Source organism: Delphinapterus leucas, chromosome 13 (assembly GCF_059928025.1).
Source record: "Delphinapterus leucas isolate spDelLeu-1000000601 "Yukka" chromosome 13, BTC_Dleu_Yukka2, whole genome shotgun sequence".
Taxonomy (NCBI): Eukaryota; Metazoa; Chordata; class Mammalia; order Artiodactyla; family Monodontidae; genus Delphinapterus; species Delphinapterus leucas.
The window spans coordinates 55,600,939-55,624,929 of NC_143141.1; the positions used below are offsets into that span (position 1 = coordinate 55,600,939).

Genomic DNA, 23,991 nt, shown 5'->3' on the forward strand with positions numbered 1-23,991 from the left:
TCATTTTTTAAATCTTTTATTTCATAGTTCATAAAAAACATTTATATGTACAAGACTCAAAGTAGACAGAAAGGCAGCTATTTTAATCACAAACAGACGAGACAGAAGTCACTCAGACTCTACTGTGGAAGCGTATTTAATGCATACCCTTCAATGTTAGGCATAAATAATTCAAACTATGCAGTTCAAATTCTGGGTTTTATATCAGATCTGCATATATATGATACTTGTGGTCAAACTTTAAGATAAGTAAAGTCAATTTCAAACTGCTTATATTTTGAGTACAGGTTTAACTGTTACAAATATATGATGTTAACTAACACAATAGTGGTCTTCAAAGATCTTCTCTTTGCCCCATGTTCATACGTTTGTAATCTGAGTCTGTTTGCTAATTTCCCTTCTTATAGTTACTCTTCAAATTAGTGTTATGCATTGAGTTCCCTATGCATTTCACCCATCTCCTTTATCTGAAATAGAGGGAAAAAGAAAAAATTAAAATAATTTTGGACCCAGTCTTTTGTTTATTCTGAAAATAGCTTAAAAAACAAAAAGGAACGCAAGAAAATTCTCTTCCACATTTATGACTTATTTAAATTTTTTTAAAAAAGGTATATTACAAGGAAACACACATTAAGTACATGATCCAAATTGCTTTTTAGAGTTAAGATGGCCAAAGTGACAGAGGGAAGTAGCAGGTAAGCTAAATCTTTAAGAATGGGTAATATTTTTGTTAAATGTATACCATTTTTAAATATAGGAAGAACCAATTCATTTTCTATTTTGAATCTTTTACTTTATGGGTGAGGAAATTGAAGTTTAGAATTAAATGATTTGTCTGAGATCACACAATTAATTATAGGCAGAACCGAGACAAGATGACAACTACTACAGATGGCAAACATCTTGCTGTGCGGCAAGCATGGGATCGGCACTTTACACAGACTACTTTATTAAATCCTTACAGTGGGTCTGTACTATTATCCCCGTTTTACAGATAAAGGAAACACGGAGGCTTAAGGGAAGTTAAATAACTTGCCTAGCCAATAAGTGGTCAGAATTCAACATAATCTGGTCTGCTATGGAACTCGTGCAAGAACATTTAGCATTGTGAGACTCTCCCTAAGACCCTAAGGACTATACTATAAAGGGACTCAAGTGTAATTGAAACCTGTCAGTGTCTGGAAGGTATAGGGATTATTAGGAATAAGAGATTAAAACAAGGGCCTTTTAATTAAATAATCCACTTACCTCAGCTTTCTCATATTTTGCCATTCTTTTCTTTCTGGAAACAACCTATATGGAAGAAAAATGATTACTATTTGAGGACTGCTACCCAAACAAAAAGTTAGTCTAAATTGACACATATGCTTTTAATGAACACAATTCTGATATGAACCAATTTAATTTTAAAATCTATCCGTAGACATTGTTTCTCAAATGCACTGAGAAAACAATGAATAATCTTTGGTGAAATGTATGATTCTTCCACATCCTAACACAAATGTATGAACACGTGCATGTAAGTTTTAGGGGGTCTCAAAAAACAAATGGGATCATGCAGAGTATCATTTCCCTCTTTGCACAGCCTGTATCCACATCACAGGAATCCTTCCAGATCAAAAGCTATAGATTGAACTCCTCCTTTTTTTTTTTTGAACTCCTTCTTTTTAATAGCCACTTTATTCCGTGGCATGGATACCCCACAGTTTACTCATCCATCCTCCTCTGTATGTACACTCAGGTTGTTTCCAGATTCACCTTACTAGCAACGCTGGAATACATGACCTTGACCATGCTTCCTTATGTACTTGTGCTTTCATTTCTGTAGGACAATTAGATTTCTATGATGAACCTTTCATGTGTTTATCTGCCATCTGGAATTCCTTTTCTGTAAATTGTCTATTCACACCTGTTACCACTCTTTCTTTAGTTTCCTCATCATTTTCTAAGAACCCTTTATATATTATGCATAATAATCTTTTGTTTTATGCATAGTGAATATTTTCCCCGAGCCTATCATTGACATTTTTTTCACTTTACAGTATCTCTGCCATACAAAATATTTAATTTCAATGAAGTCAAATATATACTTCTTCCTTCATGGATTCCAGATTTCCCACCTTACTTGGTTTCTTTTATCACAAGGTTGTACAACATCTCCTAAATTAATTTTGAGACTTACTTTATTCTTTAACATTTTGAACTATAACCCGTCTAGAATTTGTGTTTGAACATGGGTATACTGCCCAACTCCTTTCACGCTGCTGTGCTCCAAAACGTGCTATTCACACACAGCTGAGCAATACGGCCAGCCCTGGTGGGGTGAAACAGGAATCCAACTTTTGTTTTCTTCCAGATGGATAGCCAAGTGTGATAATGCTGCTGAACTGAAAATATAACTTCTCATATACCATCAAATCTATTTCTGAATTTGTTGCATTGGTAAAATTTCCTGATGCTGAAGTACCCTTACGTAGCTAGAACGAATGCTGCTTTTTCAGGTGATACAGTCTTCTTCTGAAGCACTGCTAAGTTCAGTTTACATTAAATCTTTTATTTTGAACTGCTGCTTCACACTTATCCCTTTTAATTCTTTTTTATGCTAACATTAATTTGTGTTCTGTAGTTTCATCTCACTGAATGGTTTGGGAATTCAGGTTACTTTGCACTAACCCTGGCAACAGTGTTGAACTGCACTCCTGTGTGCAGTGAGGACAACTGAAGGACGTTTGCTATTTGACAGCAATGTAACCAACCTGTGAGGTGCTCAGCTACAAGCTTTTCTCAGATCAGTATCCTTTCTTGCTTCATAAGGTTGACTATTTTATAAAAAGGGACCGGAAATGCAATAGATTCATTCAGCATAAAGGATTACAGAAAATGAAGACTTGGTTTCATTAACTTGTTTTGGCACACGGTTGTGGCTTTTTCATATTATCACCTTTTCTTCAAAGAAGAGACCCTGAAATGAAATTTTACTTGTCCTATGCTCACCAGCACAGCAATTCCAGCAGTAATTGCTACTGCCACAACCACAATGACAGCAATTATACCAGCTTGTAGACCCTGCATTGAAAATTCAGGTGGTTTTTCATCAACATAGTAAATTGAAGTTCGACTAGGATCCAGATCCAGTAGTTCCCCATTTACTCTCAGGTCCATCCTGTTGGACTGGAACAAGGATTCATCTTTAACCTACATTGAGAAGGAGAAAAGCAATTTAAAATAGTAAAGAAAACCTACCATGGCCACATAGAATTACGTGCCAATTATGTACCAAAAGAACTGCTGCCGAGAATCTTTACGGTTTTGGTGATAACAATCTCGTCCATTGAAACATAAGAAAGAAAAAAACAAAAAATACCCAGCACTTTAATGACAGGAAAATTTCAAACATATACAAAAGTAGAAAGAATAGAATAATGAGATCCCATGTACCTGTTAACTCAGATTCAATAACATAAACACATGGCCAACCTTATTTTATCTACTCTTCCTTCTATCCCCACCCCCCCAGCCTCTCCCAGCCTGGTTTTTTGTTTTCTTTGTTTGTTTTGTGGGGTTTTATTTTGTTTTGTTTTGCTGCATCGCTTGGCTTCTGGGATCTTAGTTCCCTGACCAGGGATCGAACTCAAGCCCTTGGCAGTGAAATCACGGAGTCCTAACCACTGGACTGCCAGGGAATTCCTTGGTCTTGTTATTTTGAAGTGAATCCCAGATTTCATCAGGAAATAATTCACTTAAGGGACTTCCCTGGTGGTCCAGTGGTTAACACTCCATGCTTCCATTTCAGGGGGCACGGGTTTGATCCCTGGTCAGGGAACTAAGATCTCCCATGCTGTACAGCACAGCCAAAAAAACTTTTTAAAAAAGAACAAAGCCTCAGTGCCCCTGTGGTTACTATCAAGTGGTCTAACATACACGTAACTGAAATTCCAGGAGATGGGCTCAGGAGAAAAAAAAGAAGAAAATAGCTCACTTCAGTATATTAAAGTTTAAACAAACATTTTAATCACACCAGTTACACAGCATTTTTTTTTTTTTTTTTGCGGTACGCGGGCCTCTCATTGTTGTGGCCTCTCCCGCCGAGGAGCACAGGCTCCGGGCGCACAGGCTCCGCGGCCATGGCTCAAGGGCCCAGCTGCTCCATGGCATGTGGGATCCTCCCGGACCGGGGCGTGAACCTGTGTCCCCCGCATCAGCAGGAGGACTCTGTGCCACCAGGGAAGCCCCACACAGCATTTTTTACATAGTCTCTTGTTAATGGAAATTATAGTAGGGGAAGGCTACACTCACAAACTAAATAACTGCCAAGGAGGTAGTAAGAATCATAGGAGAGAAGATATTCTAGGCAGAACAATGTGATAAAAAGGTATAAATATACAAGCAAGTAAGAAAGGGGTATAAGAAAGGTGAGTGTGAACAAGGAGGACAAAATTAATTGCAGCATAAGAACCAGTTGGAGAACAGTTATTCATACAGTTGATCTAAAAGTAGATAAACAGGTGAAAGATCTTGAATCCACTGAGGCATGATAGACAACATTACATTTCTAAACACAGGAATAAAATGAGGAAGATTATACTCACATCTTTTTCAAAATAATAAGCCACATCAGCTATGTCCACATCGTTCTGAGTTTTCTGAGAAGAATTTTGTACCAGATCAATAACGATAACATCATTCTCATACTGGGGGAAAAATTGAAAAATACAAATTAATATTACTATAACCAAAACTGTATGAAAATATCATTGTTCAATAATCAGAATATTCAGTGTTTGATTTTCTGTAATCTGCATGTGTCAGTGTTTCTTGCCATTAGTGGATAATCGGGTTTATCACTAATAATTTCAAAATCTTTGGGAGGTTTTAAAAATCTATCCAAAGGAATTAAAATAGCAATGCAACCAAAGATAGTTATAATTTTCTTTTCAAAAGAGAATTTTCAAAAGATTTTAAACAAGATATTAAAGTACCTTATTTGGTTAGAACTACTTTAATGCTAAAATGCTAAAGAAATGCAATCCAAAATGCCGTGGCATTTACCATGTTCTGTTTTTAGGAAGGAAAAAAGTCTGTCCCTACCAAAAAGTCTTTTAAAAAATGACAGCAATTTTCTGCCTTGAAAGAGTTCCATCACACTATTCAAGCATTTTTCAACCAAAGTTGAGTTAAGGAAGGGCTAACTGGTTAAAGACTAGCTCCTGAAACCAGAGAAAACAGGACTACGTAGCATCCTAAATATTGCCAAAAACAACCACAGAGAGAGGTTTTCCAAGGTGTGAAGACTGGCATGTGTTAGGAATAGTAAGAGATACTACATTTTCTTTAAGGGTAAACTGAGGTTTTCAAAGACTACGGAAGGAAAACAATAACAGGGGATTTGCAGGATTAGGTGCCCAGGGCTTAAACTGTTATTCAAATGCAGTTTAACCACTATCAAAAATCATACCCAAACCAAGCTGTCTGACCAATTTTCTGTTAAAGCTCACTTGCTAAAAAAAAAAAAAAATCTTACCAGAATATTTGTGATATATTTTGGATCCAGTTGATAACGACTTGTGATTACCTCCTTGAGTGCACTGTAAATAAAAAATTTTATGCCATTTTGCAACTATCATCATAATAATTGATACAAAAACTGTTGAGTTCTAGTTTGACTAGAAACAGGATATTTACACAGTATCCAAGTATCTACCCACAGGTTATACTTATTAATTACAAAAAGGAAAGTGGTAACTCCATAGCAGAGAAACCTGGTGGACACCACCCTGACCAGTTAACATTACTAGTAAAGGGACAAGCTGATGTTGTATGCCTCCCAATGTGAAGTACTGAGACGGACACAAGATCACTTTAAGTAGCTTTCCTGTCAAAAATGAATTACCTGTATTTAATTATGAGGAAACATGAGACAAATCCAAAACTGAGGGACATTCTATAAAACAATTTGCCCATACTCTTCAAAAATATCAATGTGATGGTTTATAATTCAAATATTAATTAAAAATTTAAATTTTATTGGAAAAACAAGACAAAGAAATGCCAAAGCAATGTTCCACATTTAAAGAGACTGAACAGTCATAACAACTAAATGCATGATCTTAGACTGGGTCCTGGGTCAGAGGGGAAAAAATTGCCACAAAGGACATCGGGAAAACTGGCACGATGTGGTTTAACATTAAATTTCCTGAATTTGATAACTGTATAGTGGTTATGTAAGAGAATGCCTTTTGTTCCTAGGAAAAGATACACTACAGTATTTAGGGGTCAAGGTGCATGACATCTAGAACTTGCTCTCAAATGGTTCTGGGGAAATAATATTTATACATGCTCAGATATAGAAAGTACACACACATATGCATACACATATAAAAAGAAAATGTGGCAAAATGTTTACTGGTAAATCTGAGCGAAGGGTACTACAGGATACAATTGTACTACAATATACAATTCTTGCACCTCTATTTTTTTAAAAAAGTTAAAAATATTATTTACAGTATTTTATTTTTCAGAAATATGAAAACGCATTGAGACTTGTTTTAGTTTATCTAATGGTGTAGGATGGAAGTTCTGAGTACCAACTGTGCAAACATAATGCATTTAATAGCACTTACGCCTGCAAACTTTGAACATCATAAGGTTTTTCTCTTGTCTTGTGTTTTAGTTCAATGATGATCCAGCTATAAAGTAAAAAGACAGTATTGATTGACCATAACAACTCAGCCTTTTATATTATTTTCTTAATATGCTAATACCCAAATTCCCAAGTGGAATTACAGGAGAATTAACAGAAAAAGGATCTATACAAAAGATATGCCCTTCATTTCTTCCTTGGCCCTCACACACATCATTCATAAAGAACTCAGGCTTTCTAACATGGACCCTCTGGCCTCTGGTCACCACACTCAAGATCACATATTACATATTCAAAACTAAATTTAATTAAATGAATCCAAAAAGCATGAAAACAAATAACATATAGGCAGCTAAGGCTTAGTTGGTCATGTTGGGTCACGTTCATGGGAAGAGACAAAAAGGCACTGAGAGAAACAGAAAAGTGGCCACAAGGCTCCAGAAGACAGAAGTGGAGAGAGTGTCTGCCTTGGTCTTTCTAGTCCTTTCCAATAAAATCTTTTTGGCTTGAGCTAGCTGCAGTGTGTTTCCATTCCTTTCCATTACCTAATCCCTGAAACAATCATACCTTGCTGTAAGACACAATAAATGAGCAAATATATACATAACTTAAATCATTCATATACATTTAACACTAATCGTACTTTAAAATACTGAAGAGTGTTAAGTAAAAATAAATTAAGGAAAATTATGTTTAGTATGCTACCATAAGAAAAAAATTTAAAAATAAGAAAAACTACATTGCTAGTAAATTCACAGAAGATCTCTGGAAGGTTATGGCATAAACTGATGACATCTGTTCTACGGAAGTAAACTGAGTAAATGGGGGACTGAGATGGGATGGGGGCTTGTCACTGTCCACTCTCTTCTATCTTTTGAATTCTAAATCACAAAATCACATTACATGTTCAAAACTAAATTTAATTAAACAAATCCAAAAAGCATGAAAACAAGTAATTTATAGGTAGCTCAACTCACAAGGTCCTCACTGGCTCGGAGCAGGATATTTCACTGTCCTTATCGGTTCTTCTGACCCCAGCAGTGTTCACACACCAGCACGTGGAGGTGCCATTGCACTGCTTGGCTTTAAAGAGCCCCTTGTCGTCACACTCGGGATCATAGAGCCCGTCATTATTCTGGATAGCGCCCTCTGGTTTCACTCTTCTCCCAGCCTTGGAGCCACTCATTTCTGCCTTCATCACCAAACATTTGGAAGCCACTGAAAACAAAGCATCACGTCAAAGTGAAAAATAACTGCTGTTGTATGCTTAAGGAAAAAATTTAATTTACTCCAAACTTCCAGGGCCAAAGATTACCGCAGACTTACAAGTTCCCAGGTTTACTTTCTAAATCATAAGAAACTTCAGAGATGAGATAATGTTGACAAAATAACATGATTCAGATTTAAGCCAATTAAACGCTTCCCGACTCAAGACAAATCAATTAAAGAAGTATAAGTCAAAATAAAACTTAAAGGTAATGATATTCTACTCACATTTTGTGCAAATGACGGAATGTTGTGTACCGATTGAAGTACACTGGCACTGACCATGTGCATTCACAGAGCAGTTTGTGGTCAGTTTGTAGTTTTCACACACACATCCTGCAGGGGAAAAAAATCCACTTTAAAAATGAGGATCCAGGGCTTCCCTGGTGGCGCAGTGGTTGAGAGTCCGCTTGTCGATGCAGGGGACGCGGGTTCGTGCCCCGGTCCGGGAAGATCCCACATGCCACGGAGCGGCTGGGCCTGTGAGCCATGGCCGATGAGTCTGCGCTCCGCAACGGAAGAGGCCACAACAGTGAGAGGCCCGCATACCGCAAAAAAAAAAAAAAGTGAGGATCCAACTGTCACCTCTGATGGTGGATCAGCTAAATTACGTTCTGACAATAATGCCCAAGTTACAGGAACATACAGCCTTAAAAAGTGGTCCCGAATGTGTCATTTTTCAGCTATAATTGGAGTGGCTGACATTATGCTAAATAGTTTGTACATATTATATAGACAGTCTAATTTGCATGCATTCCAATTTTTGTGTTTTAAACCAAGAATAAACTCTCCAAACACCAGATTCAGCTTTGCCTTCGTGATACTCCCAGACTCAGCTTCTTCCCTCCTCCTGTCCTGCTAGATAAACATTTGTCTGTCGGTCATGGAGTCTTTTCCCCAAAATCAACAACACACTAGTATACATAAAATAGATAACCAAGGGTCTTCCCTGGCGGTCCAGTGGTTAAGACTCCACACTTCCAGTACAGGGGCCGTGGGTTTGATCCCTGGTCAGGGAACTAAGATTCCACATGCCACGCGGCGTGGCCAAAAATTCTTTTAATTTAAAAAGTAAAATAAAATAAAATAGATAACACGGACCTGCTGTATAGCACAGGGAACTCCACTCAATATTCTATAATAACCTATATGGGAAAAGAATCTGAAAAAGCATGGATATATGTATAACTGAACCATTTTGCTGTACACCTGAAACACATTGTAAAATCAACTAGATCCCAATATATAATAAAAATTAACTTTAAAGAAGTACCAATTCTATGATCAGTGAATAACTCACATTACCTCCCTCTTCCCACCTTACTTTCTTAATAAGAGATGCTTCTTGAGACTTAATGGGAACATATTCAACCCTTGGACAATTTCGTATCTTAGAAAAATTATACTTTCAATTGAATTTGGAGGTACCTCCGGATGTGCGTTTCCTAACTAAATTAAATTCTAGAACCTGATTTTGAAAGTGCTATTAAGCAGCCCATCCTGGATACTGATGTCAATTTAATAGTTATATCTTCGACTATCTCAAAAGTTCATTTTAACTTCAAATGGCAAGCACATCTAATTTCTTCGTCTAGCTAAGAGAGTGCAATCTTTAAAAACAAAAACTAATTACAACAGACCAAAGAATTTATATATTGCTCCTTCATATCTCAAGTTGGCTTTAGTTTTTCCCTGTTTAAATTATAATCAATACGAACCACCTATATAATCTGTCCAGCACTAAACTCAGTATCGGGGTCATAAAAGGAGAACGTATAGAGCGGTCCTCGAGGAGTTAAAATCTTATGCAGCACTACGCTATACCTGCTCAGAGCACATATTTATGCCTAAACAATGTGAAATTTAAAAGAGACCAATCAGACTTTCTGAACATACTCCTACAGCAGCTATCATCACTTTAAAGCAATTTAAAATTAAGTATTTGGCCTCAGATTGAAGTTGAAAAAACGTGAGTTGATTAAACTGCATTATTTTGAAAGTGTAGTGAATTAGGCTGAGCCCTGCTGGTGAGACTACAAAAGCCTTTCCACAAAACTGTGGCTAACTGACACTTCACTGCTAGCCACGACCTTACAAATAAATCAAGAGATGGCAGCCAAGATGTTTATTCCAGAGTAAGAAAAACTGGAATCAAACTACATGTCCAACATTAGGATAATGGTGCGACCTTCCAGGCTATAGATTGTTTTGTACCATTTAAATCATGCTTTTCAAGACTAAAGGAAATGGAAAACTCTGGATATTATGTAGGGGGAAAAAATCAAGACATAAAACAATGTGTTTAGGTTTAGGGTAATGTTTAGAGCAATGTCTAAAAGAAAAAAATACCCAATTATTATTTTTTTTTATTTTTTTATTTTTTGGTGGTACGCGGGCCTCTCACTGTTCTGGCCTCTCCCTTTGCAGAGCACAGGCTCTGGATGCGCAGGCTCAGCGGCCATGGCTCACGGGCCCAGCCACTCCGCGGCATGTGGGAATCTTCGCAGACCGGGACACGAACCCGTGTCCCCTGCATCGGCAGGCGGACTCTCAACCACTGCGCCACCAGGGAAGCCCCAATATGACTTTTTTTTACTCTTTACGATTATCGATATATCTGGGTTCCCTACAATAAACTTGGCATTATTTATATGATCCTTGAAGAGAAAACATCCACACACCTCGTAGTTAAGGCCCTCCTCCCCGCGCACAGGTGCGTAGCGGCCCAAGAGGCCTCACCGCAGCCGCTAGTCCCCGCCCGAGACCCACATCCGGGGCCCACCGCAGGTGCCCGGGGAGGGGCGGGGCCGCAGGTCGCAGTCGCAGAGTCCCCTTCCGGCCCGGGCAGGTTTCCACTTCGCCAAAACCCCAAGTGCGCAGGGGCCGAAGAAGGTGGGCGCGTCGAGGCGCGTCTGCTCCCCGCCTGCCCCTCCGCCCCTGCCCCGGTCCATATCCCGAGAGAGGCGCGCAGAGCGCCAGGCGAGGCTGCTCCCTCCGGGCCGCGCGAGTGGGCGCCTTCCCGCTGCCTCCCACCCGCACAGAGCCTAGGCAGCCCCGCGCCGTCCGTCTCCGGGCGGAGAAGCGCGGCCGCCCGCCCAGTACCCGCAGGTTACGTCTAGGGCGCCGAGGGCCGCCACCCCTTGGTCCTCCTAACCCCGCAACTCCGCTCCTCACCTTCCTGGGCCGCGGCCACCGCCGCCGTCGCAGCGGCGAGCAGGAGCCCGAACGCAAGGACGTGGGGGGGCGCCATGTTGCGCGCGCCGAGGACAAGAGCGCGAGGGGCTCGAGACGGGCCGGGGGCTCGCGGGAGGACGTGCGGACAGAGTAGGCCGCCGGGAGCCCGCTGGCCGGCGGGAAGGCGCGAGACCTGGGACGCGCGGGTCCGCGTCGGCAGGACGACAGCGAGGTGCCCCGGGGCCAGGAGCACGGTGCGAGCTGGCCGACGGGCTGCGCGCTTTGGACGCTCGGCGGGGCGGAGCAGACCTTCCAGACCTGGCGGCCCCGCCCCCGGCCCCTGCCCGCGGCTGCTCACCTCTGCCGGCCAGTTCTCGGCTATGAGTCACCGTCGGGAGGCGGGGGGAGGGAACAGACTCCCCTCCCCTCCCCCACTCGGAACAAGGCCTTTGGGATACCATCCCCTCCCCAGGTGCGCGCCGGGTTCGCCAGGTGCTTGCTCCTGCGGCCGGTGGGGGCGGGGAGGGTGGGAGCCTGGGTGGCCACGGAGAAAGTTTGAAAATACCGAGACTTCCTTTTTACCGGAGGGAGCACGACTCTGAAACCTCGAAGAAATTGGACCTGGAGGAAAGAGTGAGGGGGCCGGGAGGATGAAGGCGGAAGGTAAAATGGAATACAAAGAGAAGCGGAAGACCGTCCCACGCACAATAAAAAAAAAGACCTTCGAGCTTTACCTGTACGTTTAATTGTACTCCTTTGAAACTAGAAAGAAAGGAGAATCTCCCTAGCTCTCGGGATGACAAACTCATGTGATCTTTATAATTATTCTCAATAATTCTTTTCTTTTTTTTTATAAGCCTTTTTAGCGCTTGAAGGTGTTCCCATAGAGCGAAATGCTGGAAACTGAGATTACCAGGGTCGATTAATGTTAGAGAACAATGTTGATGAGTACTTCGAAAATAGAAGTAGAAACGAAGGACGATAATTTATTTCAGTGTAAATGAATTCAAATTACAACACGCTGTTGTTACACTCTTAAGTGTAGTGACTTGAAGCTTTTAATAATTATTAAAAGTATTAAGTGTTTTTAATAGTATTTTTGTTAGCTGTAATATTATTATGACCTGTTTTTAAAAGTCTTTTTTTTTTTTCAGTTTAAATCATCGGAGAAAGAGTTCAAAAGAGGAAAAGTGAACAGGCAATTTAAAGATTCAACTAAATTTGATTAATTTCTACAAATATATATCAAGTCATGGATTATGCTTTTATTGAGCAATAATTTAAGTGTGTTGTATCCGCCTATTGCCAGTTGATTAATGTAAATAATAACTTCGTTGCAGTAAATACCAGTATAATGTGAATTTTAGTTGGACGTTAAATAAGTTATTTAACTATTTGATTATTGACATATTAAGGAAATCCTATCAATATTTTAAATCTGTAAATCTGAGCTAGACCTAGTTCTGGAACTTGGTGACCTGTTCAAAAATTTCTTTAAATGAAAAGAATAGTACTATCAAGTCAGGAACAACTATCAACCAGATTTTTGTTATCTTCTGCATTTTGGATGTTTTCAAGAAGTTACACACTGCCAGCCCCCAAACTGCACACACTTTTCCCAAGAATAAAACTGGTTATTGTGGCTTTATTTGCAAAATGTTCCTTTGCCAGGTCTAAATCTGTTACCTACCTAATCAAGAAAAACTTCATCTTTTTATAACTTGACAGCTGTTTATTAAATGGTTCATTTCAGTAATGTGAATTGAAAAAACATGATTATTAAATAAATGACAAAACGCCACACTAATCTGACTCATAGTATCTGAGTATACATCCAAGATATTATTTATTTTTATAGCTCTTTAACACCTTCTCAATTTGTCACTGCTCAAAATTGCTCTCATTTTATGCTTTGTGAATCTTTTTTAGTTCCAGTGCCATATTTAAGAACATTTCGTAAAATCTTGGTAAGATTTCCTACCTAAGTATATTCTTTAAATTGTTCTTAAAATTTACAGGTGTTGCTTTTCAATTTTCACAGTAGTCAGTTTGATATATATTTGACTAAGAAAAAATATGACACTACTAAAAATTGTATTTAAACTTTTCTGACCAAACTCTTGCAGTCTGTCAGTTAAGAACCCAATTAAAAAACCAACATCAAAGCTAAAGAATGGATAGAAAAGGAGAGAAACTAGTTAAGAAAAGATATAATGGGTAGTGCAAAGTATTGCTAGGTTAGGGATTTTGGTTGTGACTTTCTCTTGAATGTTAAGAGATACTTCTAAATCAAAAAGATAACATGTTAAATATAAATAGTATTGGAGAAAAGTTAAGTATCATGTTCCTTAAAAAGAAACAATTAGGGGTACTATTTAAGAAAATTACTTATTTAATATTCTATAGTATAGTTTCTTCACATAGATTTTAGAGTATGTGTGTGTGTATATGTGTGTAATATGTAAAATTTAATGAAACCTTAAATGGGATGAATGTTATTCTTGCAGATGGCTAGAGGAGAGTGTAATGTGTAAACATTTGCTATAAAGGGCTACTAGTTCTTAAAATTTTAGTTATTTCATGAATAATACATTAGTAGAAAACAAAAGTACCTTATATAGAATGAAGAATGAAAGCTCTTTTTGACCACTATTCAGCAAACCCCTCTCTCCTAGATAGTCCTTGTTAACAGTTTGGTATTCATACTACTTGTTCATTACTTCTCACATATCCTAAAGAACCTGGTTACATAGGATGTACTCTCTGCAGAGTGGGAGATATTATTTAGTTTGGTTTAGGTTTATAAAAATAGTCTGTATATTCAGAGTCCACCTTAATACGTATGCATATGTGTGCATAATTTTTTATCAAGTGTCATTATGTTTGTCATTAAAGTAAACTTTGTCTCCAAAGCAAAATGCCTAACCCCTACCATGAAAAAACCCTTTTCATATCTTTCTACCCCTGAAATTATTTTATAAAATACAAAGCACCACATAATAAGCACTTAGTATACTATTTAGTACATTAATATCAATATGTACATGCTTATTAAGGGATATCTATTATAATTAAAATAATACAGTAAAGTTTTACTTTTATCAAAGAAATGCATGTACATAGTATAAAAGTCAAGTAGTACTATAAAGTTTAAAGTAAAAAATAAGAGCTTCCTTCCTGTCCTGGTTCTTGTTCCTCCAGAGGCAACCACTTTCTTAAGGTGTCTTTCATCCCCAGCATATGGTCTGTCTTGGTGAATGTTCCATGTGCACTTGAAAAGAATAACAATTTTGTGAGGTGGAGTGTTCAGGTTGGTTGATGGTATTTTTCAGGTCTTGTAAATTCCTTTTGATTTTGTGTCTACTTCTATCAGTTGTTGAGAGAAGAGATCCAGCCTTAGATTATACCATTAATGTGTTACTGTACTTGCTTTATCACATAGCTATCCATTTATCTACTCATCTGTCTTATTATTTTGATGCATTTCCAAGTCAACTGCAGGCTTCATTACACATTTTTCTCTAACTACTTCAGTACGTATATCATTATGTAGAGATCAGTGTTTGCTTAGAGGGTTTTTTGGTGTGGTGAAAGAATAAGGAGAAAAAAAATGTAAGTGTAACATTAAATGAGTTTGACAAATTCATGCACCTGTGATATGGACTCTTATCAAGATAGATATAACCATCATTTTCAGAAAGTTCTATTTTTCTCTTTCAAATCAATCCCTGCTCCTTTCAGATGCAATCCTGATTCTGATTTTTTCCACCATGAATTAGTTTGCCTAGTCTAGCACTTAAGGCCAGCTTCATGGGTATACAACCTGCACGGTCACATAGGATCCCATGCTTAGAAGGGCCCCATACTTGGTATAATGCTCTACTGTAACAATATTGAAATTCTTAACATTTTAATAAGGAACCCATATTTTCATTTTGTACTGGGCCCTGGAAATTATGTAGCCAAGGCAATGAGAGAAATAAGGTAGTAACCTGAGAGACATGAGGGCTCAAGGAAGGGTCTTATTAATCCGAGGGATAATATAACATGTTTCTATGGTGATGGAAGTGGTCCAGGAGAGAGGGGAGATTGACGAAATAGGGGAGATGTGGAATAACCAGAGGAGGGACAACATAGAGAAAGGGAGAGAGGAGAGAGGATGGGACCCAGAGTGGAGGGGTGAGCCCTTGAGAAGAGCAGGGACAGGTTTCCTACCATAACAGAAGGATGGAGGCAGATGCAGATATACTAACTAATGTGGTGGTAGAGAATGAAACTGTTCTGACCATTTTATTTTATCAAGGATGTATGAGGTGAGGTCACCAGCTGCAAGAAGGGTATGAGGATGAGGAGATATGAGTTATTTTAAATTTTATTTTGAAATAATTTTAGATTTTATGAAAGAGATGAAAATATGGTATAGAGTTCCCGTATGTCCTTTACCCAGTATTCCCCTAGTGTTAGCATCTCACGTAACCATAAGAAGTTAACATTGGTACAATATTATTGACTAAACTGTTGACTTTATTGGGAATTTCCCAGTTTTTCCACTAATGATCTTTTACTGTTCCAGGAACCAATCTAAGATCCCATATTTCATTAAGGCATCATATCTCCTTAGTGTCTACCAATCTGTGACAACTTCTCAGTCTTTCCTTTTCTCTCATGGCCTTGACACTTGTGAAGAGTATTTTGTATAGTACAGTTTCGTGGAATGTCCCTCAGTTGGGGTTTGTCTGAGGTTTTCTCATGAGTAGTCAGAGGTTATGTGTTTGGGGGAAGAATGCCACAGAGGTGTTACACATTGAGTCATATCGGGGGTACAAGATATCAACATGATTTATTACTTGGATCATTTGTATAAGGTGGTGTCTGCCAGGTTTTCCCACTGTGAAGTTGCTACATTTCCATTTTCATACTCTATTCATTTGAGTCACTCTATCCAGCTCATCACCTCCTGAATGATGAAGTATAAAAGAAACTGTGGACAGATGTTAAAGCCATCAGGGCTTCCCTGGTGGCACAGTGGCTAAGAATCCGCCTGCCAATGCAGGGGACAAGGGTTCGAGCCCTGGTCCGGGAAGATCCCACATGCCACGGAGCAACTAAGCCTGTGCACCACGACTACTGGGACTGCGCTCTAGAGCCCGTGAGCCACAGCTACTGGCCCGTGTGCCACAACTACTGAAGCCCGCGTGCCTAGAGCCCGTGCTCTGCAACAAGAGAAGCCACTGCAATGAGAAGCCTGTGCACTGCAACAAAGAGTAGCCCCGCTCGCGGCAACTAGAGAAAGCCCGTGCAGCAACGAAGACCCAACACAGCCAAAAAATAAATAAATTAAATTAATTTTTAAAAACCATCAGAGTTACGGTTTTTTGTTTGCTTTTTTTTTTTTTTTTTTTTGGTCGGGGGTGGCCATGCCACGTGGCTTTCGGGATCTTAGTTCCCTGACAAGGGCCCAAACCAGCAGTGAAAGCGCCTAGTCCTAACCACAGGACCACCAGGGAGTTCCCTGAAACCATCAGAATTTTAATAGATATTCTGGGGGAGATACTTTGAGGTTATGTAAACATTCTATTTTTCCTTAAAACTTTGCAATGTGGGAGATTTTGAGGAAAAATGGAGAAAGTCATTTTAGAGTGGGAAAGTGAACTTTCCCAGAAAACTTGATAGTATTTGCCAGGCAGTATGCAGTGTCCATTTGAGGTTCATGATCACCAACTCAAAGTGAAATCTATCAACTACTTTGTGTGATTTCCTCCAGCAATGACCAGCTGCTTGGGTGCAGGCTCTGAGAAGGCAGGAAGTTGGGTTCAAAGAGAATGGGATATTTCAGGCCAATATGACAGAAGAGAGAAGGACAAGATTGTTAGGGAAGATGTTTGCAGAAGTGGGATGAAAATGCTGGGCCATGGGACCTAAGCAGGGTTTGGAAGTGAAGACGAGAGGAGAGAAAAGCAGCTGCCAGACAAGGTTGAAGGGCTGTGACAATGGGAGCTCTTGAGTAAGTGATCTGGAAGGACAGGAGATGATAGGAGGGACTTCAAAGGAGCTGGATGTTTAGAAGGAGGAGAGGAAAGAAAGAATTTGGAAATGGCAAGCAGCACACCTACTATACCCGCTGGCCCTTAGGTGCCTGGGACATGAGTACCTCCTACCTGAGAGGGCTGCTCAGGAGATGGGATAATCAGGGACCACCAGTTTCACTTACTGCCAGGAGATGGAGGGAATGTTCAAAGAAGAGGAGGTTACCAGGATGTTTGATGGGGACGGATCTGGAGTTGCAAAGGGAACAGTGGAAGAGTTCAGGGAGGGCAGGGAAGGGTTGGGTTAGATTAAGTGATGAACTCAGGGATTCTGGGATGAGTGTCCGGTGTTGATGCTGGGTCTCCTAGAGGGCTTGTTTTCCTGTCAGTGACTGAGGCAAATGAGATATAAAGCATGACAGGATTAACCTGACAGGCTCTTGGAGGGAGGTGGGAAATCAGCCCGAGATGTGTGGATTTTGGATACTTAGTAGGAAGGTCCAGGAGCTTCAGGATGACTGCCCACGCCCACAGAGTGTAGTGGTGGTGACAGTCTTATGGAGAGGGGTGGCTGTGGTCTCTTGGAGAGTATGGTAACATAGGGGCTACGGAGTGACCAGTCTTAGCTCATAACCACCTGAATGATTGAGTCATGATCATTAACAAATATTGGGCATTTACTTTGTGTATGAGTAAATTCAACAATGTACAAAGAATACAGTGTTCTTAAAGACAGCTGAGAGAGGAATCAGTTGGTTCCAGAAATTGTATTCTGGCCTAGACAGAAGGAAATAAGAGTGTAACAAACAGAGATGGACCTTAACCTTTGCCTTATCAGTATCAGAGAGGGGTGGGGTCTTTATGATGGGTCATTTATGGTGTTGGCAACAGCCTTGATGAAACCTGAGAGCTTTTTTCAGTGTTCATGTTTAATGACATCTCTGAAGCAACCAAGTATACATACGCAATTGTGAGGAAGTTCCCTCTCCTGGTAACTAGACAGGGCCCAACAAGATGGTGGCCCCGGGTTCTCATGTTGCTGGTTGAGAATGAATGCATTGGCAGTTTACAAAGCATGATAAGGAAACAACAAAGGATAAAAATGCACACTTAGATTGCTTTCCTTTCCGGAATTATCTGTATGTCCCAATAGGGACTCCTGAGATGTCCCTAGAAAATCAAGATGTGTGATAAGAATGAACTAAATGTCACAAACTTAATTTCATTGGTACTCCTACTCAGGATGAGTGAATTACCAAGTGTCACAGTCCAGCTGAACCACATACAACACACATCACTGCATATAATACTGACTCAGAATGTACTCGGTTTGATAATGTTCCAGGGAGTCTGGGCTGTCCCCTGTCCTAGTGCCAAGGATCAGCAGTCACTGAGGACCGAGTAAGAGGGAGAATGATTGCCTTGAAGTGGTAGAAGGAAGTGAGAAGAGGAAATAAATAATATGGATAGAGGAGGGGGGAGGGAGGGCATGTCATCTCTTTGTTGGTTCCCTGTTTGTAAAAAAAAAAAGAAGGGGAACTTCCAGGAGTTTGTAGGGAAGTCTTGTGATAAAGTAATGACCACATTATCATTTCCACAAAAGACTTGTTAGGTGAACAAGCAGCAGGTTATAATAGGAGTGGTGTGATGATGGTGATGATACAAAGTCCTGTAGAGAACAAATCTGCAGTTAGCATTTTCCCCTGTGGTCAGTTGCTGACAGAACTTGCTGGAATACTGCTAGGAGCTAATGCATGGTGAGTTGAGTCACTTACACAGTTGGAGTACTGTTAGGGACCAATTTTTATCTCCTCTTTGGTCAAAAAGACAGCCCAGAAAAAATAGCATGGGGGTCTAAATGCTGCAAATAGTTCAAAGAATATCTCAGACTGATGAAGGGTTAGTAAGCCATGTGAACATGGAGGACATCACACTGCCTCTATCCTTAGGTCCAAAGGGCTTTATAGGAGAAAGCTGCAGGTGTGTTGAATGGAGATGGCTAACCAGTGGAATTTCACCAGTATAGATAAGGACACAGCTGTAGCTCAGCTTATATGCCATCCAAGCTAGTTCACCCTGTAGAAATAGGTCCATCTGAAAGCATAGGTAAATTCATTTGGAGGCATAAAGTGGGGGCAAAAATGCGAAAGTTGGCCAATGAGTAAGCCTTAAGGGGATCCAAGATTACCTAATGATATTTCAGAACCAATTGGAGGGGAGGGGAGGGGAGATTAAAATGATTCAGAACCAATTGGAGGGGAGATTAAAATGATTCTGTTTTAATCAACAATCAAACTGTGGGTCTCCATTCTGCTTCTGTGGAGATCCTGTTTCAGTAAGACAGAATTCTTAGGGTTCTCAGTCGATGAGTTTCCAGCTTCAGTGGCGAGACATATACCCACACCGATAACTCCAGTGTGTAGAATTAATAGGATCTGGATTGGTCTGGCTACTACCCAGTTCTAGATCATTGTAAATGTTAATGAAACAGGCTGTTTTCTCTTTTTCAGCTTATTTTTTTGGATTCTTCTTACCCTCAAAAGTTTTCAGAGCCTTATTTGGCTCATGGTCAGAAATCTTCCTTAGTGGTTTGTTAATTCAGCTGACCATTTAGAAAGGAAGAGAAGAGAAAATGAACATTCGGTACACACTCAAAAGATGCGTTCTTCACATTATCTTATTTAATCTTCACAGAGACTGTATCACTTATTTCCATTTTACAAGTGAGAGAACTGGTTAAACAAAGTTAAATAATGCCCAAAATCTCCTTAGTGAATGGTGATGTTACTGCTTGACCCTAGGTCTGTGACACCAAAACCTATCCTCTTTCCCCACGTCATGTAGCTTCAGTGCTATCAACCCCAAAGCTTATGTCTTGGTTGTCAAAACTTAGAGAAATAAACATTTGGGTATCAGATAAGCTCGGGCACTTAATAACTTTGGATTAATTCCCAAAGGAGCTTGTAGTTAGGAGTTCATCTTTACAGGGGGCCTTCATTCTTTAAAATAGGATGTCATACTTTCTAACTGAGAGGCTATACAATATTTTGTACTTCGTTTATTTCTTGTAAAAACGCCCATAAGAATGAACATAATAAAGCAGCCAAGCCCTTACAACCATTGGAACCCTCCCTGTCTGCTTCCTGCTGGGGGTTGGTAGAGGAGAGAGGACACTGTTTGTTAGCCATGATCTTTCCACTGAGTTTGGGAGGCTGCCGACTTCTGACTCCTACCCCACCCTAGCAGGAAACTTATAGAAAAAAAAAAAAAATTGGAATTATATATGTGGAGGCACTTGAGCATAGGTATGTTGCACATGGGCATGTATGTTTATGTACACATGGCTGAGAATTCAGAAGCTATATTGGTTGTGGGTCAAGGGCCACACCACATCGACCCATCTCCCCATTGACTCTTGAGGGCTTGAGTTAATAAAGCCCCCTGTTTCCCTCCTAAATTGTTTCTCCTCTGCTCTCCTGCTTTGGTTCTCTTTGCAATTGCAATGAAATCAGCACTCATTTCTGAAAGTAGAACAGCCTGCAAAGAGCACTGACCCAGCTTCTAGTCACCACTCAGACAAGGCTCTGAGTGTACCCTTGGACCAGTCATTTGTGCCTCTTGGTCAGATGGGAATTCACTCTAATACTTGGTTCATACCCAGCAGCGCTGTGTTAGTTTGCCAAGGCTCTATGCTATAGCTCCATTCGGGAGATGCACTTTGGCCCAGTTAGGCATTTCCAGCCCCACCCCACAGGTGCCCAGCCCAGTGGACTCCTGCTCTATGCTCCGCCCCTCCTCTGTCACAGACGTGGTTGGGGTACTCCATGTAATCTGCACCCCAAAGTTGGATGTTAGGTTCTCTGACTCTTTCCCTGGACACAATCCTAGGCCCAAGCTCCCTGCTAGGAAACTATTAAAGACAATGTGCTAGTGAGTGACATCTCCAAGGTTAGATATTTACATTTTAATTCAGGCCTTCTGGAGACAATTGTTATCCAAAAGAGGGAAGTGATGATAGGAATCTTAGGCATAGAAGCCTGTCTTTGAGGGAGGTGTTTGAGGTAGCATGGTTTTTCCATACCTGTCAAATCACCGCCCTGAAGCACAGGGCTGGCTTGGCATTAAATTGTAACTTGTTTACTTAATACATATATACTAAGTACTTAAATTATTTAAGTTATACAACACTGTACTAAGCTTTAATGGCATCCAGGGAGTAATTAATGGCGTCTAGGAAGAAAAAGAAAAAGAGCCTGTTCTCAAGAACCTCCAGCCCAGCTGGGAGAGATCAGACACACGTGAAGTTAAAAACTAAAGAGCTGCATATTAACACCAGACAATAATACTAGCATACAACATTAAGCGTTCCAGAAGAAAGATACATTGCGGTACCCAAATCCATCATGAGACTGAGGTCTGGGGAATTCATGAACTAATTCCCAGAAGAATCTTTCAGGAGAACTTAATTGCTTTTCTTTCAGGGCTCCAAAGTTCAGTCTGGATACTGACCTTCTCCTTAACAGCAAAGAGAATGATTCTTATTTGAACACATTCATGCCAGACCAATGGGTAAGCATTTCAGCTGAGAGAGCATTTTGGTTAATAATTAAGTACCATATTATTATATTTTAATTTGTCATGCCAGTCCAGTTTTAAGAAATTGTAACAATTTAGACCTTAAGCTACAATATTTCAATAATTTGTGAAATCATTGATTGGATATATGCATTAACCCACTGAATGCAGATGTCAACCCTAAAGTTTATGTCTAAGTCATGAAGACTAACAGAAATGTTTATTTGTGGGAATTCCCTGGTGGCGCAGAGGGCCCAGGTTCGATCCCTGGTCAGGGAACTAGATCCCACATGCATGCCGCCACTAAGAGTTTGCATGCCACAGCTCAGATTTTGCATGCTACAACTAAGGAGCCCGCCGACCACAACCAAGGAGCACACGTGCCGCAACTAAGGAGCACGCCTGCTGCAACTAAGACCCAGCACAACCAAATAAATAAAATAAATATTTTTAAAAAAGAAATGTTTATTTGTGTATCAGATAAACTTTGGCACTTACTAACTTCCAGCTGATTCCAAAAGAAGCTTGTAATTGAATGCTCATCTTTACAGGGGACCTTCCTTCTTTGAAATGGGTGTTAAGTGTTACCATTACTGCCTCCATTTTATAAATGCATGCAGGGCAGTCAGGTAGCTTCCCAAGAGTAGAGAGGGTGGTAGAGCATAGCAGAGCCAGGCTGGAACCCAGGGAACTACACCACTTCCCCATGAGCTAGCTCTGCCCAAGACAGATGACTGGCTGGTAGAAGCACAGTTTCCTAACTGATGCTGCTAACTTATGCATCTCCAGTAGATGGGAAGACTAGAGGTGAAGGTGGCATCAGCCACCTGCTGGGCAGTCAGCTTTACTTGATGGATCTCACCTCCACATGGACTTCAGCTTCCCCTCAAACCTATGTGGGTCAAAAAAAACCCAAAAAACAAAAAACAAAACTGGCTCTTGGAGGAAGACACGATCACCCGTCGCTGCCTCAACGGAGCTCCGGACTGCCCGCTTCTCTGACTCACCGCCGTTCGCTCTCGCGGAAGGAGTTGGTCAGGAAGCCTCGCCACAGCCTTGGCTTTTAAAGATACCAGAAAGACTCCGGTGGAGCCAGAGGTGGAGAATTCACCGAATTAAAATTATTCTAACCAGCTGCAACGTGAAGTCTTTGGAGAAGGTCTGTGCTAACCTGATCAGAGGTGCAAAGAAAAACAATCTCAAAGTGAAAGGACCCGTTCGGATGCCTACCAAGACTCTGAGAGTAACTACAAGGAAAACTCCTTGTGGTAAAGGTTCTAAGACTGGGGATCGTTTTCAGTTGAGGATCCACAAGCGACTCATTAACTTGCACGGTCCTTCTGAGATTGACAACAGATCACTTCCATCAGTATTGACGACAACAGATCGCTTCCATCAGTATTGACGACAGCAGATCGCTTCCATCAGTATTTACGACAGCAGATCGCTTCCATCAGTATTGACGACAGCAGATCGCTTCCATCAGTATTGACGACAGCAGATCGCTTCCATCAGGATTGACGACAGCAGATCGCTTCCATCAGCATTGACGACAGCAGATCGCTTCCATCAGTATTGACGAGAGCAGATCGCTTCCATCAGTATTGACGACAGCAGATCGCTTCCATCAGTATTGATGACAGCAGATCGCTTCCATTAGTATTGAGCCGGGAGTCGAGGCTGAAGTCTCCACTGCAGATGCTTAAACCAACCTTTTTAATATATTGATAATCAGATGTTAAAAAAACTCCAAACGGATTTGTAATTATGAAAAGAACACATGCTTGGAGGAATATATAAAAGCATAAAGAAGAAAATCATTAAAAAAGAAGAAAACCATAATCACTCATAAATCCACATATACTTACTTTTTTCCTAGAATATTTGCTTGTATTCATATTTAGAATGCTATAGAACATTTAATTAAAAAAATTAGATCACACGGTATATAGTGTTTTTTTTTTTAATTTAGTCTTCGTTGTGGTGTGCAGGCTTCTCATTGCAGTGGCTTCTCTGGTTGGTGGAGCACGGGCTCTAGGTGCGTGGGCTTCAGTAGTTGTGGCACACAGGCTCAGTAGTTGTGGCTCGCAGGCTCTAGAGCACAGGCTCAGTAGTTGTGGCTCACGGGCTTAGTTGTTCTGCGGCATGTGGTATCTTCCTGGACCAGGGCTCGAACCAATGTCGCCTGCATTGGCAGGCGGATTCTTAACCACTGTGCCACCAGGGAAGTCTGACTATTACCGTCTTTTAAATCTTTGCCAATTTGATAGGCAAAAAAATAGTACCTAATCACTGTTTTAATTTGTATTT

The 23,991-nt window shown here is 40.5% G+C and overlaps 1 protein-coding gene and 1 pseudogene across 1 annotated transcript; one reads left to right on the forward strand and one right to left on the reverse strand.

The window, feature by feature from the left end:
• On the reverse strand, positions 1–11,381 carry EPCAM (epithelial cell adhesion molecule). The gene is made up of 9 exons (XM_022573908.2): positions 11,081–11,381; positions 8,135–8,242; positions 7,618–7,858; positions 6,621–6,686; positions 5,522–5,585; positions 4,590–4,691; positions 2,995–3,195; positions 1,249–1,293; positions 1–467 (listed from the first exon to the last, which is right to left on the reverse strand). The coding sequence occupies exons 1-9, from the start codon at positions 11,154–11,156 to the stop codon at positions 426–428; spliced, it is 945 nt and encodes a 314-aa protein (XP_022429616.1). The 5' UTR covers positions 11,157–11,381; the 3' UTR covers positions 1–425.
• Positions 11,382–19,247: 7,866 nt separating this feature from the next.
• Positions 19,248–23,654, forward strand: LOC111174719 (small ribosomal subunit protein uS10-like; annotated as a pseudogene).
• Positions 23,655–23,991: the final 337 nt, after the last annotated feature.

Bases quoted from the DNA above. Each gene is read 5' to 3' on its own strand.
- EPCAM (XM_022573908.2), bottom strand. From the start codon at position 11,156: ATGGCGCCCCCCCACGTCCTTGCGTTCGGGCTCCTGCTCGCCGCTGCG. The intron at 6,687-7,617 runs GTGAGTTGAGCT...TTTACTTTATAG, and splicing joins TCCGAGCCAGTGAGGACCTT to CTGGATCATCATTGAACTAA. The intron at 4,692-5,521 runs GTAAGATTTTTT...TTTTTCCCCCAG, and splicing joins AATATATCACAAATATTCTG to TATGAGAATGATGTTATCGT.